We start from the raw sequence: 16412 nt of genomic DNA on the forward strand, positions 1-16412 counted from the left end.
GCATCAAACAGTGTGGGGCGTTGTGTCCCCCCCCCAGTGCACAACAAGCATACACCCACCCAAGTCTTGGTGCACAGGAGTTGTTAATTTCTATGTAGCATTCCTATTGCTGATAAGGTTAAGTAGACACATTACTGACTGTACAAATTAATCATGTACTCTCAATTTAGAGCATTGAAACGATTACAGAAAAGCAGTACTTGCATTCCTTCTGCCTACTACAAAAGACTTGTTTGTATTCTGATTTTCAAATTACAGGTGTGAGTTTAAGACACCATTAATACATAAAGACTTAATATTCTTTTACTGTAGACATAATCTTAATTCCCAATGCATACAGATACAACTATACATCAACAGACTGCTTTAATAATTCAGTGTAGTGAAGTTTTCATTTAGTTTTCTGAGCTGACTAACCACCTGTACTGAAATATGGAAATAATAAAAAATATTTCTTTTTAAGTTTCTACAAACTATTTCAAAATGTAGCTGTCAAATACCTCGTGTCTTCAGCTCAGACACAGACACTCTGCAACTGACTACGCACCACTTATCTGACCCATTAGACTATTTCTAATAAATAATTATTGTAAGATGCTCTTAAACTGTAAGTACAGCAAAAATGTTAGCAGAGGTGTCATGAAACTGGAATAGACAGACAGGATTTGTGAAGGCATGGAATTCAAGGGAGATGTTTTTCACAGTTGTTTCAATAGCTCCACACACACACGCTTTTTTATATCAAAGCTTAAAAGTACCAACTCCACAACTTGGAACTCAGACATTTTTAGCAGAGCCTGATACATTTGGTGTGCAAATTTCAAGAAATACTGAATTGTTGATATTTTCTTTCAAATTTTCAAGCAAATGTTGCTTCATGTGGGAATTAAAGCAGGACTAAGCCTGGAGTCTACACAGTTTTAAAGGATAAAGGTTTTTGTGGCGATGAGTCTAAGATACCTTAGTCCATGTATATCAATAACCGATTCATTGACTTGAAGGACTGCAGAAGGCTTTCAAATGCTGAAAAGACGGCTAGTCACCCAGCTGTCAAGGTCATGAGGAAAAAGAAATCTGAGCAACCTTTGAGCAACCTGATCTAGTGGAAGGTGTCCCTGCCTCTTGTCACTGGGGTTGGAACTGGATGAGTTACCTTAAAGGTCCCTTCCAACCCAAACCATTTTGTGATTCTAGGAAAGCAGAGGATTACTTATTTTCCCAAATGTTTATGAAAAGCTTTGTGGTGAACACTTGAAATGACTTTATGCTTTTCCTGAAAACTTCCAAGGGAAGCAATTAAAGGCTTTGCATAAAACCTTTTCTTGTAAGACTCTACCAAGCTAAATGTGCTTCCATAAGTCTAAGGCACTGCTATGTGTAACATAAAATGGAAAGGTGGGTGAGAAAGGCATGGTTGTGTTTTAATTAGCTGGTGATTAATGTCAGGGCATTTATTTCTTGACTGATTCCTGATGCCCAATTTCCAAACAAAACCAAACTGCTTAACATGTATGAAAACTGCCATTAAAATTTCAAATTAGAATGGCTTTTTTATGTAAAAATACATATTATTATATGTAAGCATGTTGATAGTTTAATGAAGACCACTGAAACTGCTTAAATACTTAAAGCCATAGGTAAATTGTATGACAGCTCAGGGCTGTGTGTTTCTGACATCAAACCACAATCAGTCCACCTGAACTAGTGACAGCCAAGGAATGGAAGAACAGTACTGCAAGGAATCTGGGTATGACATTCAGAAAGGTCTGAATTTCCTTCCTTTTTGAAGGAAACTGAGCATTTCCTGTTACCTTTGCATCCAAAGTAGTGTGGTATTCTACTGCACACACACACGAGTTAGATTAATAAAATCATTTTCTGTTTAAATTGTAATACACTTAACTGTGATCCTAATTCTTAATCTATTTACTTTAGCTGAGCACTGGGCAAAAAAGTTACTACAAGAATCTTCATTAAAACAGCCACATTCAGTTAAAAATTCAGAAGACAGAAAATTAAGACCGAATTTGAAACCAGGGTCTCTGTGTGGGCTATGGAGCATTATGGCAAACTGTTACTTGGGAGTGCATCCAAATCCTTTGATGTCAACAGAGATGCCTCAGTGAGAGACAGCAGGCTTGAGGCCACTTACACAGACTAGAAAAATGCCATGCAGGTTGCCTATCCAATTACAACAGCAACAGTAAATTGCTCTGAACAAGTTTGAGTCCATAGGTTAATTGGAGTAAACAAATTGAAAGGGAAAAGGCTGAATTTGTAATAAACAGTCACTGAAAGATTGGAAAATAACTTAGCAAGAGCCTGAACCCTGACTAACTGCTTGAAAAAAAACACACTGAAATTCTTCAGTGTCTTGAATACCATTAATTGTCCATTTGGAAGAACACAAGTGCAGAGCCTGGAATAATCTGTGCACTACCCGCCTGCAGCTTCCCATCTCTTTTTGAGCAGCTACAAGTAAATTAGAAATAGGAATTGAAGTGACTGCTGTGAGGATACTTTAACTTGGAAGGTATGATGCAGCATCAAAGTAGAACTTTGTGCAACAGGTACGATGTTTCTTTCTGCAAATTTATTTACTGATGTTGAATTGTTATGACTAGTATTTATGCAAATACTAAGAGAAAATAGTTAAGACTAATAAAAATATTACAGCTATCAATAATAATACTAAAGCATGTCAGTAATTGTCCTGAATTTATGATTCAATAAAGTTGCAATTTTTGACATTAGAGCTGTGCTTAGAAACTTAGTTTCACTGGAAAACAATTTTTGCTCGTGGAAAATTCAAGTGAGGATCTTGCTTTTGCCTGCCTAGGAAGCTTCTGAGGATTCATTTCCAGCTTACAAAGAATATGTGACTCTAACGTAACAAATGCTTTCAAGCCATGAAATTATTCATAAGGATTTCCATTTTCTAGCCAGCACTATACTATAAATGGATTCACAATTATTTGTAACATAATCAGCTGGTTAATGTTAAATTTTGAAGTAATCCTGGCTCTGTCATGCTCTAGCAAAGCTCACGGATCTAAGCACAACTTGAAGAATTCATTCCTAATTAGAGGCACTGAATTAAAAACCTGCACAGTTATCCTTAGTGAAAAGCTGCTGACATTCCCTCTACTCTTACAGAGCATGTATTTGTTTGGTAAGAAAGCAAAGGTTTAGGTTCTCAGCCAGTGCAGTATCAGCTGCACTGAGAACAAGGCCAATTTATACTAGTGGAGGTATTGGCTTATAAGCTTTGCACATACTTAATACAGCCCTCAGGAATTTTGCACTTTCTCTAGCAAATAAGCCCACTAATATTATAATAGTTCAAAACAGCCAGTAGATACCAATTCTCCTGAAAGTTTTTAAATCTGTATCTTAAGACAGTATCTTGAAAAAGTAAAGCTCCTTATGAAAAATGCAACTAATCTTTCGTTAAAATCTTTTAAGTCATACATTTAATTTACCTACCAGAGTCATTCCTAATATATCCCAAGAGTTCTGGATATAAGAACACTGGTTTTGATAACCTAGGGAGGTGGTACAGTGAGAACTGATAAATCCATACTAAAACTAAATGTCTCCTACAGTCTTAGGTGTGGAGCTGTTTATATGGTCACTTTCACATGATAAATTACTGACATAAGTTTAATTAAACCATCAGCACCCATAATAATACAATTAAAAATACCAAGCATTAATTAGAGAGGTCACACATGACAGGGCTCGAAGGAATTTTACAAGGATATATAAAGTCCACATCTCTCTGCCAAGGTTGCACCAAGTACATCCACTACAATCTCTATAATAAAGATAAGAAAATAAAATTTAATGGCTAAAACCAGGAAGATGAATAGTTCCAGTTTAATGCATATTTCAGTAGCAAAGAATTTGATTTCTTCAGTTTAATAGTCTAGTATCAAATTGAGTTTATGGACAGCACCACAATAGAAGATTTCCATTCAGTTTGCTAAGTGTGGCAGACTGAGTTCACTGGGATCTGACCAAAATGTGATCTACCATCTTATTTCATTTGCCAGAATTCCCAGTTACTAATATATGTCTTCTCAAACCAGCCCCTGCTTTTGACTTGAGCAGGTAACTCTCTCTTGCCATGAATTCTGCTTTGGATACTGCCTAGGTAAGGCTTCCCTGTAAGACCATGCTATTTCCTACTGTCTACCTACCCTCTGTTCCATAAGAAGAGACCCCATTAACCTCAGAGAAAGGTACACAGTCACCAACCTGGCATTATAACCACTCGCATGCAGTGTGTGATGAAACTCTTAGGTGTCATATCCAGCATTCCCAGAGCATAATGAAAAAAAATCCTGGAATGAGGATTTTTTCCCCTTGTCTTGTTGGATGCGAGAAAATAACCGCACTAAAAAAATTAGGTATTTGGCTTTCATATAAGAAGCTTTCTCTATAAGGTATGCTCACTGTTGCATTGTGACAACACTGCAGTGAAGCATGAGAGTTTGCAAACTGATTTGTGAGCTCCTGTTGTAGCCTTGAAACTCATAATACGTAATACTTATTTTCACAACAGGTTTCAAGAACACGGATGGCTTAATTACAGCTTTAAATAATGAAATTCCTTAATCATACTGACAGATAAAGCATCTGAAAGCCCTAATTATGTACTGTAACTGCAGCATGTCTTTGTGCTGTCATGCTGTAACTTCAGTCTGTCTTAGTAAATTAGATCCATAGTTTGGTCATGACAAAATAATTCTATTATAATCCACCTCTCTTCTTGCTAAATTGCATTAAGCAAGCAAGTTCAGTAACTACAGCTATGCAGCACCCTGTGCTTATTTTGTAACTGTGTAACAAAAAAGCTACTCAGTTTTGCATTTTTACTTGATTTTCATCACATGCTTATACATACGCATTTCTAGGCCTTGCTACTGACAACAGACTATCCAGATGTGGAAAGTAAATCAATGGGAAAATAACACCATACTTATTTTATGAACTGTGGGCATCCAGAAACCATGGCTCCAAGGCTGCAATAAACGGCTCGTGCACAGATAAATGAATTTGTATTTATTTATAACACATAGTATTTATCTCCTAACATGCAATCTCACCCAAGTAACAGATCCTGCTCTGCAGCAATGTTTCCAGAACAATTTGTGCATGTTTTGCACAGACTCTGGTGGCAAAACTAGTAAATCAGAGACAGTGTAAAATACAAATATTAAAATTAGCCAATAAATAAGAAGATAAATGTGACAATACACATTTGTGTGTGTAGTCTGATTGGGAATTTCTGTTCCAGGCTTTGTATTTCTAGATTTCCAAGAGCACCGTAGAAACAAAGCAAGCCAGCAGACACTTTACTCCAGCTTGTTTATGTGTATTAATAACTCCATATCAAGACAGTCTTTATGTATGAAATTGAATTGATTTGGGGGTCTTCCCACAGTATGCTTTAAGAGCATAATACTTCTCATTACTTTATGGTCACAGAAGTTCTACAGAAGCACAGACCAGTCACTGCATTGCACACCAGGCTGACTGCAGAAACCAGAAATGCACAAACCCAGGCCTATTTGTAGGGAATACTTCAGAGCTGGCCCAAAGGAATCTTCTGTATCGTAAAGCAAGTTCTTGTCAGCCACTGTTGATTTGTCTGTCAAGATTTTGTAATTAGTGGTAATCTGCAGTTGTATTAAAATATATATATAAATATATTTTTATGTTTAATATATAAAATGTTTAATATATAAAACCTATATGTTAAATAAGCTTCTTTCAGTGGAATCTAAGAATTTATCAGCACTGCTGACTCATCCTTGCGCTCACAAAAGTTGTTTCGAAGCAAGATGTTGAATAAAAATTTGTCAAAATAGCATTTAAAGATGGAAACTGGTAAATAAACTGTGTCAGAACAGACAGGCCTATAATGTAAGACGTGGGATGCTGTGGATGCTGCACAAACTTTTTAAATCCTGGACTTATTTCATCTCTGTTGCAGCATTAGCATGATTCATTTATCATTAATCTCTTCCTGGCTCTGTAGGAAAACACCTAACTTACTGCTTTCTGTGATTCTATTAAAAATGAATGCATAAAGCAGTGCAGGTCTGCATATCAATTTGTAAAATAAGTGAAGAGCGTTAAGAAACTATTTTTGAGCTTTGAGTAAAAATGAACAACTGAACTCCATCATAAAAAAAGATTACCTTTCAATAGGGCATCATGTTGGAAACTATGTGACTGCCAAGCCTGAGGTCTTTATCCAGATGTGATTCAGTGAACAGAGATGATGGAAGCTTGCACCACCCTATCTCCTCCATGAACCCTTAACCCTGAGAATACTATGTACTTTCCACAAATATTCACTCATTTTCTTCCCCTCTGAGCCTCTCAAGAAGGAGGCCACCTGAGGCTTTCATAATGTATTTGTCTTCTCAAAAACTAGGTTCACACAACCAACCAATGTCTAAAAACCCAGCACATAAGAGCAGCTTTCATTGATAGACACTGTAATTTAATGGAAAAAGCTAATTTAACTAAGAAAAGCTCCAGATACCTAATCCCTTTCATTCTGCCCCCTTACTATGTAATATACATTTCTCTAAAAGTCAGTTTCTGTTCTATCTTGATCAGTAGCTTATTTTAAACAGTAAATGGGAATGAAGCGATTGACTGGACAAGACTGCTTTCTGCAGGCACAAAACCCTATTGGGTGTGGTCAGTCAAGTGGTTAAATGAAAATGGGGGGCCTTGCCTTGATCCTTCAGCATCCATGTGCACACTCTGAGACAGGATGCATCATATTCAGATTTACCTAAACCTCTTTCTCTAGTTCCTATTATGGAAGTAATTGTTTGGGGCTTTTCCACAACAAAAAAACACTGCAGGCTTGTTTTGGATTATTCAAAGCAATTCATCTCAGAAAAGAAAAAATAACTTTCTGCATGCTTATCTGTTTTTTTGCTGACTTAGAATGACTCCAGATCATTCAAGTGTATTCCCTGTTTTTTAATGGGATCGGTATGAATTTTGCCTCTGGACTGGAAGACTACTTTCAGATGATGACATGGGTATAAAACAGAAAATAATCTCCCAATGTGAATAAAAACAAGTATGTTAAAAAAAAAATGCTCATCCCTGGCTAAGATCCATTCTCCCACTTAAAAAAAGTGTTTCTATTCTGCTGATTTAGGGGAAAGAAAAATACCTCTTAGCTTGACTATTCCTAGTATTAGTATGAGAAATGTAATATCCATGAGTGTGAAATACACTGTGCATCGTCCTATTAAATGTTATGTTTTCCACTGTCACCAAAGGCTTGACTACACTGATTCCTATTCAAACTATTATTCTGATTTGGTTCCGTGCGGGCTATGGAAAACAACAGTTACACAAATTGAGGACTGAGTTCTTACTATATTAGCCAGAAATGGGGAATACACAATAACTTCCAGCAGAAATGAGCATCCAGAGGCTTTTCCTGCACGACAACACCTATTTTATATCTCTAGGGTGAAGTTCTGCCCTTGGTAAAATTAATGAACATTTTCCCACTCATATCAACAGAACTCCATTTCTAATATACATAATCTCATGATAAACTGACCTCCAGTTGCACGCATCAAGGACTTTGAGAAGGCTGAAGGAAAACGGGATCACAAATGTGTATTAAGAAGGTTACCAACTCCCTAGTATCCAAGGTACTTTTGCACTCTATGGAGCTCAGAAAGCTCAGGCCCCTACCAGACCCCACCCCACAATCATTATTTCCTGGGTGCAAGAGGAGGATGTAAGTTCTGATCATTCTCATAAAACCAGTCATACATCTACAGCACTTCATCTGGTGGTGAAAATCTAGCTCTAGCTTCTTTTCATACTGAGATCCAGAGGAATTTGTAGTTTTATTAGCCCATTATTCACGTATGTTTAGTTTTCACTGTCTTTTAACTTACTCTACCATATAGGCCAGATGGAGCACCTGAGAAAAGGTAAGGAAGTAATTTTCACCAGGTGCCTTCATGACAAAACTTATAACAGCATCACTATGAGAATTAATCATCATGGAAGTCTGGTCACACAACACACAACAAAACTTATTATACTTTAGTCTTACATTCTTTATCATCTAGCAAGAGCAGTTGAAAACATGCTGTGAAAATCAACTAACAGTATCTGAATGAAGGGAAATTAATGATATGACCTGAACAATCTTTCCTATCTCTAGTTTCCATCATGTAGTGAGGAAGGTTCTCTTTTCAGTGCCCAGCTGCAGATCAGCTTTGCTGAAGTGCTATAATTTGGGAGCATATTTTAGGTTATACAAATGATTAACTGCAGACAATAAAATACACAGTTTAGACCCAAACAACACAATCAAAACCAGTTAATTTGTCAAGTACTACTTTGGACTACATTTAGTATATGCTGTTGTTGAGATGGCTTTGACAAAATAACTTCTCTCCAGAAACATAGTACAGAGTACAATCGACTGAATCTTAAAAGACCTCCAAGGACTTATTCAGTCATCCCTAGCTGAAATCTTTTCTTTCTCTAGGATTTATATCACGAAGAATGAGTGATTTCCTGTTACCAGGTATCTGGGACTTTGCTTAAATATCAGCTGAGGATGTGGGAAGTTGCCCGCTGTGAAACTCCCCTAGGTTTTTTTAATTTCAGACAGAATCTGTAGACTTGTTCAAGGTATTCTTTATCCCTTGTCAGAGAACGAACGCCGCTTGTACTTAACTAGTTAGATACACACAATTAGGATGTTGTTTTGAAACAATAAACCTTCACGCACAATGCATTTCCCAAATCGACAGACCACTGAGAAGTAGATTTCTGAGATGAGCAGCACTTCTGCAAGGAAATAAGACTGTCAAAGCAGAAATAGAAAGAGTATATGTTGCTGACCAGTAACATGGATGTGAATCAAATGCTAGTGCAAGGCTAATAACACACACAGTATGCTTGGTATGAAAAAAGGCTAGTTCAGGATGTCTTCTTTTTTTAAAATAAGGAAGAAAAAATATTTTTTCTTTTTAATTTTTTAAAAAGTATGAAAATGAAAATAAAGTAATTGTAGATGGCAGCAGAGATGAAAAAGTTCTTTCACACCATCAAATACATCCCCTGTCAATGGAAAATTATCTTTGACTGTGTATTTTCCAGTATTTTGTCAGGGCTAAGTTACAGGAGTTACACACAAATTTAATTTATGGAGAGGACACTGGTCTTTTCTCATGCAAGGATATAGAAGTTGACTGCATTCAAAAGAGTTTACATAAAATTTGTATTAGCATTAATTTGGATGCTTATTATAGAGGTTAGAAATACAAACCCATCTTCAGCACTCAGAACACCATTAACCGAGGTGACAGAATCTTCAATAGTCTTTAATGTAAATTTACCACTTTCCAGACACTGCAAGATTTCAGATCAAGTACAGCAGAAACTGATTCCAAACTGGTTAATGGAAATTAAAAGCAAGTGCTATGATCATCACATAATTTCTTACCACATTCATTTGATAATCATGACAAAGATTATCTTTTTATATCCATTTTGAAGGTGAATTAGGAAAGTAACCATTCCTATAGCTACGTCTTTAATACTATAGTGTAAACTCAAAGATATGAAGCAACTTGCTTTGAGAAAATACTACTTTGCTGATGTTTCTCTTCTTTCATCCAAATGATCCTTACCCTGCTTAGAATTAATAAATCTATGAAAGGCAACTCTTATCTCTTTAATAATAATTTCCTTGAAATATACACTTCATAATAAGAAGAAATTACATACAGCACAGCACATGTAAAAGTCTGCAGATTAGATTTACAATATATTACAAATGCCTTTGTGTGTGTCAGCATACTCTTTGTTGAAAAGGTTTCCATGTCTTCCACTGTGCTGATAAAGTAGATTTTTTTTAGTGATAGATGGAGAACTTTTAGGGAACTATATGCAATGTTGTGTCTCTATTGCCAAAGGATATAAACTTCTACTTACTTTTTGAAATGACTCCATTAAAAAAGCTACTGTATAAAATAACTCAACTAAGTCTTATCCTTTATCTCTTTTTATGTGGATCCCAATTAGAGTCACAACACTTACAAGTTGCCACGTAATTGCAATAGACTTCCGATTTCCCCAAGCAGTTATGCAAGCATTTGTGTTGTTCTCTGTCATTTCTAAAGGGGGTGAAGAGAAGGATGGATAAAGAAAAGAGAAAACCATAGGTACCTGATCCAGTTTCCAGTGGAACTCCGCGGGACGGAAGGTGTCAGCCTGATCAAAGTCTTTGCGCAATAGGAACACCAATCGGCAGTTGTGCACATACAGGGCATAGTGATGCCGGTTCATCTCTGAAACGTAAGATGGTGATAAGTTGGTCATCTGAATTACCACAAACACTTCTGTTTAGGTGTATGTGTCTGAAAACAATACATACCTGAGAGAGAAACCCAACCAAATAAAAAAAAAACAAAGAATTGACTTTTGTCAATATCATGGATCATTCGCAGGGAAGCCACACATTGTAAGCATCTTCCTCGATTACACTGTATTAGTTTTGCTTATTACTGCATTAAAACTAACAAAATTCAAATCAATATTTAATCTAACAAATTTCAATGCAGAATTAGAACTGGTTTTCTCAATCTAAATAATAAAGAAAAATTAAACATAATTATGTTATCCACTGTTCCTATCAAATCTACAAATGCGTTCATAGAGATTACCCAAGAAGAGAACCAGAGCTTGAAACCTGGGTAGATATCAGTCCCCTCAATAAGCTATCAAGTCGGCAAAGCTTGGAGTGGCACCAACTGATTTCAGTAACTTTTTTTCAGACCAGATTAAATGAGCAACGGTAACACTCCACAAACTTCAGTATGGCCTTTGCCTAACAATTTTTAAATACACAGACTGACCTGTCTTGTCAGAGTTGCAGAGAATAGTCTCTTTCTCAGCTCTTAATCCTGGACTAGGTCCATGTTTCATCCACAGAGTGATGGTGAACTGATCAGTTAAATTCTTCGGTACTATTCCATCTGGGATTTTGGCTCCTTGCTTTCCATCAAATTTAAAAATCATGTCATTATTATCCATGAGAAGCCCAGCTGTCCAGTTAGTTGTTGCACTGGGAGATGGTAACAAGTCAATGGCACCTGAGGAAGCTCCTGCAAATGATTTATATTGAATAACACGATGAGAGACTAATAAAAAAGCAGTGAAGATTAATTTAATATTGGCTAGGGTTCTGATTCACACTCTTCAGGTTATTTTTACTACTCCAATGGTCCTACTAGCTTCACTGTTATATCCCTCACACATTGTAGAATACTGACTACAATAAGCCAGTAAAAAGTTCTTTAGAATAAACGTACTGCACAAAAAACTATCCAAGATATTTTAACATGTCCTTTCTTGAAAGTTCTCATTATTTTCTAAAATTCATTAAGGACATTTCTTCAGTTATTTCAAGAATTGCTAAGACTAAACCCAAATTCTCTACATCCAGCTGGGAAGTTTTACATCTTCCCTCCCTGACAGGATGGAGATACATGGTCTGTGGGGATAACTGTTGCAAAATACAGTACAGTGGGGATAAATGCAGGACAAGTCACCTAATGTCCAGTAGACAGCTGTGGATATTCACAACAATGGTGGTATGCATGTCAATGCATACAGAGTATTGACCCTAAACCGAATACCACTTTAACGCTGGCTTCTGGCAAATACATGAGGGTTGTAACTTCATGTGTAACTTCAAGTGGTACTCAAAATTCAGATTAGCCCCCCTGCATCCCAAAAGTAAACCATTAACAACGTGGTCTCCAGCTGCATGATATTTTTTGTTAGAGTTAATTGAGGGGAAAAAAAGCAACACCCAGAAATGGAAACACTGCGGTGCCAAGCTCTGATAGAACAGTGCAGTTCTTTACAGCTTTGGGTTTTCTGACAGCTTAACAACTGTCAGACACTTAAAAAAAAACTTGATGAGCTACCCAGTGCCATTACTTAGCTGGTGACAGATAGCATTTAGCAGAAAGTATGCTTCTCAAAGCACCAAACCCCCCTTGTATTCTTGTTGATGCTTTGCAAATTGAAAATATAGAGAACAAACCACAACCAGTAAGGTATCTCGCCCTCCTTCAGCAAGAAGAGAAACAGGATCCCAATGCTCTGAAGGAGTCCAGCATTTTAAGCCCAGAATGTGTGGAATTGTATTCTATGGATTTTTTAAAAAGTATTATAGTAATGATAAGAAAACATTCCTATCATTAACTTAATTTCTTAAAACAATTCTCCAAAATTTATTACTGTACAATGAGGTTATTTTGAAGGGATAGTAATAGCAAGCCTAACACCTGTAAGTTTAGAATTTGAGCACAAAGTATATTTATTACATAAATTGCCATTCTGGATAATACATCACGCTGCATTGCTTAACACACAGATGTTATGAACAGGAATACATCAAACTCAGTTTATCCAGATGGCACCATTTGGGATAAACTTCCTTCTTTTTGTTTTTAATTCAACCCACTAAAAAATAAAATTACTTTATTTTGTGTTGATTTTAATGGCCATTTTTTAAACTTACAAGGAACAGAAACTGCTTGCACCATGGTGTATATCAAAGGAAATATGCTTTTAAATGGGCACATGCTTATATTAGGTAAACTATGGGCTCAATGAAGAAGCTTCATCCCTCCCTCATTCTATGTACTCTGGGCATAAAAATTTGGAAAGATCTATTTTCCCACTAGAATAAGTCCGTGGGAAAACTCCAAAATGGAAGTCTCATATTGCTTGCTAAACTGATTCAACAAGATGCTCAACTACCTTATGTTCCCAACTTAAGGTCAGACTTGTGTAAAAGCATTTGGCTAATGAGTACCAAGCTCAACACGTTATAATTTGTCTGCCCATACTTTTTTGAGATTTATGGGTTACTTTGGAACTTGCGTTTACCCTGCCCTGAGAACAACCACTGGATTATGTGCTTGAGAGATTTAGCTGGTAGAAATGATAGTTTCAATCCTAATAAATTTAATCAGCATCCCAAACTCTTCTCTCCACCCTTCATGTTTGTGCTGTGAACTTTGTGCCAGGATAAGCACATACTGATGCTGCTTGCTGAACTGGACAAGACTGTTGGCTCAGCTCTAAGTTAACCATCCAAATAAAGCTAAGCCCAAATTAGTACTTTTCAGTCAGATGAAGAACTTTCTCTGAGTGTCCTACAAAGCTACACAAACATGCGTAAAGGAGAGAGGCCAGGAACTACCCTCATAGCTGTAGCATGGCCTTTAATCTGATACTCAGTGTTTCCGTATTTCAGTTTCTCGTTTGCTATCAGCCTGTAAAAATTAATTTTAATGCACTGTCATTGGCAGCTGAATTGTCTACCTCTCCAACAGATAAATGAAGAAATGAGCACAGGATTTATAAACTGGGTCCTTATTTACAGAGGGACCATCTTGCATTTTATATGGCAAAGATGAATACTCATCTGTAATCCCTTAATTCTATTCTCTCTGCAATTGCAGCTTTACTGGTAGAGAAACAAAGTGACCCAGTTTTTTCTTCCTTTTCAAAGTTTTTTTTTTTCATTCAACCATTAGATACAATAAGGTAATTTCTGGGAGAAAACTGATTTCCAGAAATAACCTGTTTTCCTAAGAGTTCTCTCTACATTAAGGATGACAATAAATACTAAGCACCAAGTGTAAGCCAGTCCAAATGCAAGTTTGATGTAAAGTTCACTGTCATTTACAACTTGTTTATCAAATTCCTACTACGAGCTTCTATCCTACCTGCTTTTCTGTATGAAGATATGAAAACCACGTACAAAACAATATCTTTCAGCAGTGAGAATTCCCCCCCCCCCATTTAAATATTCTTTTTACATCCTATATGTTCTCTCAGGTGCTTTACATCCTGTTCCTTCACAGATGTGCTGAGTGAAAACTGGAAGCTCAGCAGTAACGTTAGACAGTACATCTGTCCATCTGCTTAAAGGCTACCTGCAACTTCCACAATGGCACTGACAGACCTCCTGAAATGTTTTTGATAGTTCTGCTTTTTCACCACCTTAGGCCTAAACAAAGTGCAGACAATGAATTAAGACTGGGCTAGTACTGGGAAAAATCTAGTTTATTCAGGAGAAAAAGAGAAAGACTTGAAATAGCCTCTTTTATTGCTCAAGTGTCAGCAGGTAAAGTAATCAAGCCACACTCTACAAAGTGAACCCCTCAGACTTTGCACAATCTTCCTCAACGATGGAATTTTATACCAGTAGAAGGTACCTACTTTCATCCCTACACTTCAAATGATAATATCGTCAGATATGGTTCTTATTAGAGTTTTATGTCAATGTAATCGTTTCGTAGTTTTGATCTTGTACATAGTGATCTGCTCTAAATGATTGTGCCATTTGCAGTTCAAGTCTGTATCAGGCACAAAGCAACATTCTTTTTGCTGCCAATACAGGTTCTTACAGGAGGCAAAATACTTGACTTCAGCTGTAGCATACTTATTTTTATTAAAATGCTAGTATTTTATGAAATCAAGCCCCAGCCTTGACATGATAAAGATGAATACTGTTGGCAGATGGGCATTCTCCTCCTCCTTCTAGGATCTCAGTCAGCTGGCTAAAGATACAAGGATTAAAATGACACTTGTCTCTGTAATCTTAACTAAACAATTTTAAAGTTGAAAATATTCCAATTCTATTAGGCGGCTACTCCTGTCACTCACCATTACCTCACTTTCCCAATCTCCACAGGTAATTGGCAATAACAACTGCACACTATTTTTCCCTGGGAATTGGCTCTCCATTTTTAACTATTTAGTAACGCTGGCTAGAAATGTTAATTTACAAAATACTCTCTTAGAGATTGGTGCATTGATCCTAACAAATCTACAACATGGTTGTGTGGTTATCAAAGCAAATGCGAGCCATACACCTGAGTACCCCAAACAAAAATCCATGCATTTAAAGAGAAAAGAAGAATTGAACATTTGCTACTGTAGCTCAGACAGGATCTAGGCAAAGAGACATTTTGGAGGAGATGAAAATCAATGTTCCAAACCATCAGGGCTTCAGATGTGGACTTTAAGATGACAAGATTTTACAAGAGGAGAGACAGCATATCTCAAAAGGCACAAGATGAATGGCTTAACATGTGGCCACTGCTCTGCTGTATATATGATCTTAAAGTCACAAGATCATATCAGCATCCTCAAGTACTTCATCTACCTTTCAAAAACTATCTGTATCTTTTAGACTAAATTATCAAAAAGCAGGGAAAGGGTAGAAAATAATAAGGAAACCTTTCTCCACTGGGATCTCTCTTTTCTCAGATTCACATTTCTTAAGTTTTTTTGCCTAAATGACAGCCCCAGATGTTTACCTGTTTGCTTTGACTCTGACAAAGTACTCAGCAGCAGAAGAGAAAGCTGAGTCAGGAAGACTGAAACATGAGATTAAATTCTCATTATACCCTATGGTCTTTCTATGATGGCAAATCTATACCTAAAATCTCTCTACACATCGCATCATTATTATAGGCAAAGGGGAAAAAAGGTAACAAAAAGGTGAAATGAGGAAAGAGAAAAATGGGGGAAGAGAAGGGAAGAGGAACAGGAGAGGAAAACAACTGAAGCAAAGATGGAAAAGGCATGAAAAACAGTGAAAAAAATAGAAAAAAATGGAGCACCAGTTGTAATTTCACCCCTCCCTTCATTTTCATTGCCACAATCCAAAACGAGCAGCTGCGCTAAATCCACATATTGCATGCTTACTGGTCACAAGGAAGCAGTTTATGACATATCTATGTATCTGACACAACATTATATCAACTGAAAGCCATGTCCATACCACACAGTTTCTGCAGAGATTTTTCTGAGTATGTTTCACGATCACAGCCCTTTCCAATGTAGTTAGTGTGTAATTCAATGGTGGTGTGTATTGAGGACACTGGTCCATCACAGGTTTCTAGATGAATGCTGGGAAACAAAGGTTTGCTGCCAGAACCTGGCTTGTATTCAATCCGTTTGTTCCAGTCTGGAAAAAAAAACACAAACAGATCCAAGAGTGATTAAAAAAGGGAAGGGAGTTACACAGCTTTAAATGACAGATTGTTCTTAAAGGTCACTGTCTTAAGTCAAAAGTTTTGAACCCGGCATCAGTAAATTACTGTCCTAAAAAAACCTGGATTTTGCCATTCTTTGTAGAAGGGTGTCGGGCTCAATTAAAAGTAATAGTACTGCTGCTAGGGTCACACAGGCATGGAGTACATGCATACCCTGACAAGAAGTGCTAATTGGCAATAGTCTGGATCTCCAGTGTCCACGTCCTGTGACAGACTACAAGGGAGGAGGCTCGCTGCTGCACTGAA

The 16412-nt window shown here is 36.9% G+C and overlaps 1 protein-coding gene across 2 annotated transcripts in view; it reads right to left on the minus strand.

Moving 5' to 3' along the window:
- Positions 1-16412, minus strand: part of CLSTN2 (calsyntenin 2) — a 322557-nt gene that overhangs the window by 42095 nt on the left and 264050 nt on the right. For both annotated transcript variants that reach the window (XM_062613220.1, XM_062613219.1), the window contains exons 6-8: positions 15893-16078; positions 10935-11183; positions 10246-10367 (exon numbers count right to left, since the gene is read on the minus strand). In XM_062613220.1, the coding sequence (XP_062469204.1) occupies positions 10246-10367; positions 10935-11183; positions 15893-16078 (557 nt within the window). The remainder of the gene's footprint in view (positions 1-10245; positions 10368-10934; positions 11184-15892; positions 16079-16412) is intronic.

The sequence above is a fragment of the Pezoporus occidentalis genome, unplaced genomic scaffold, assembly GCF_034315485.1.
Source record: "Pezoporus occidentalis ecotype Australia unplaced genomic scaffold, CSIRO_AGI_Poc_V1 ctg164, whole genome shotgun sequence".
NCBI classification, from domain to species: domain Eukaryota; kingdom Metazoa; phylum Chordata; class Aves; order Psittaciformes; family Psittacidae; genus Pezoporus; species Pezoporus occidentalis.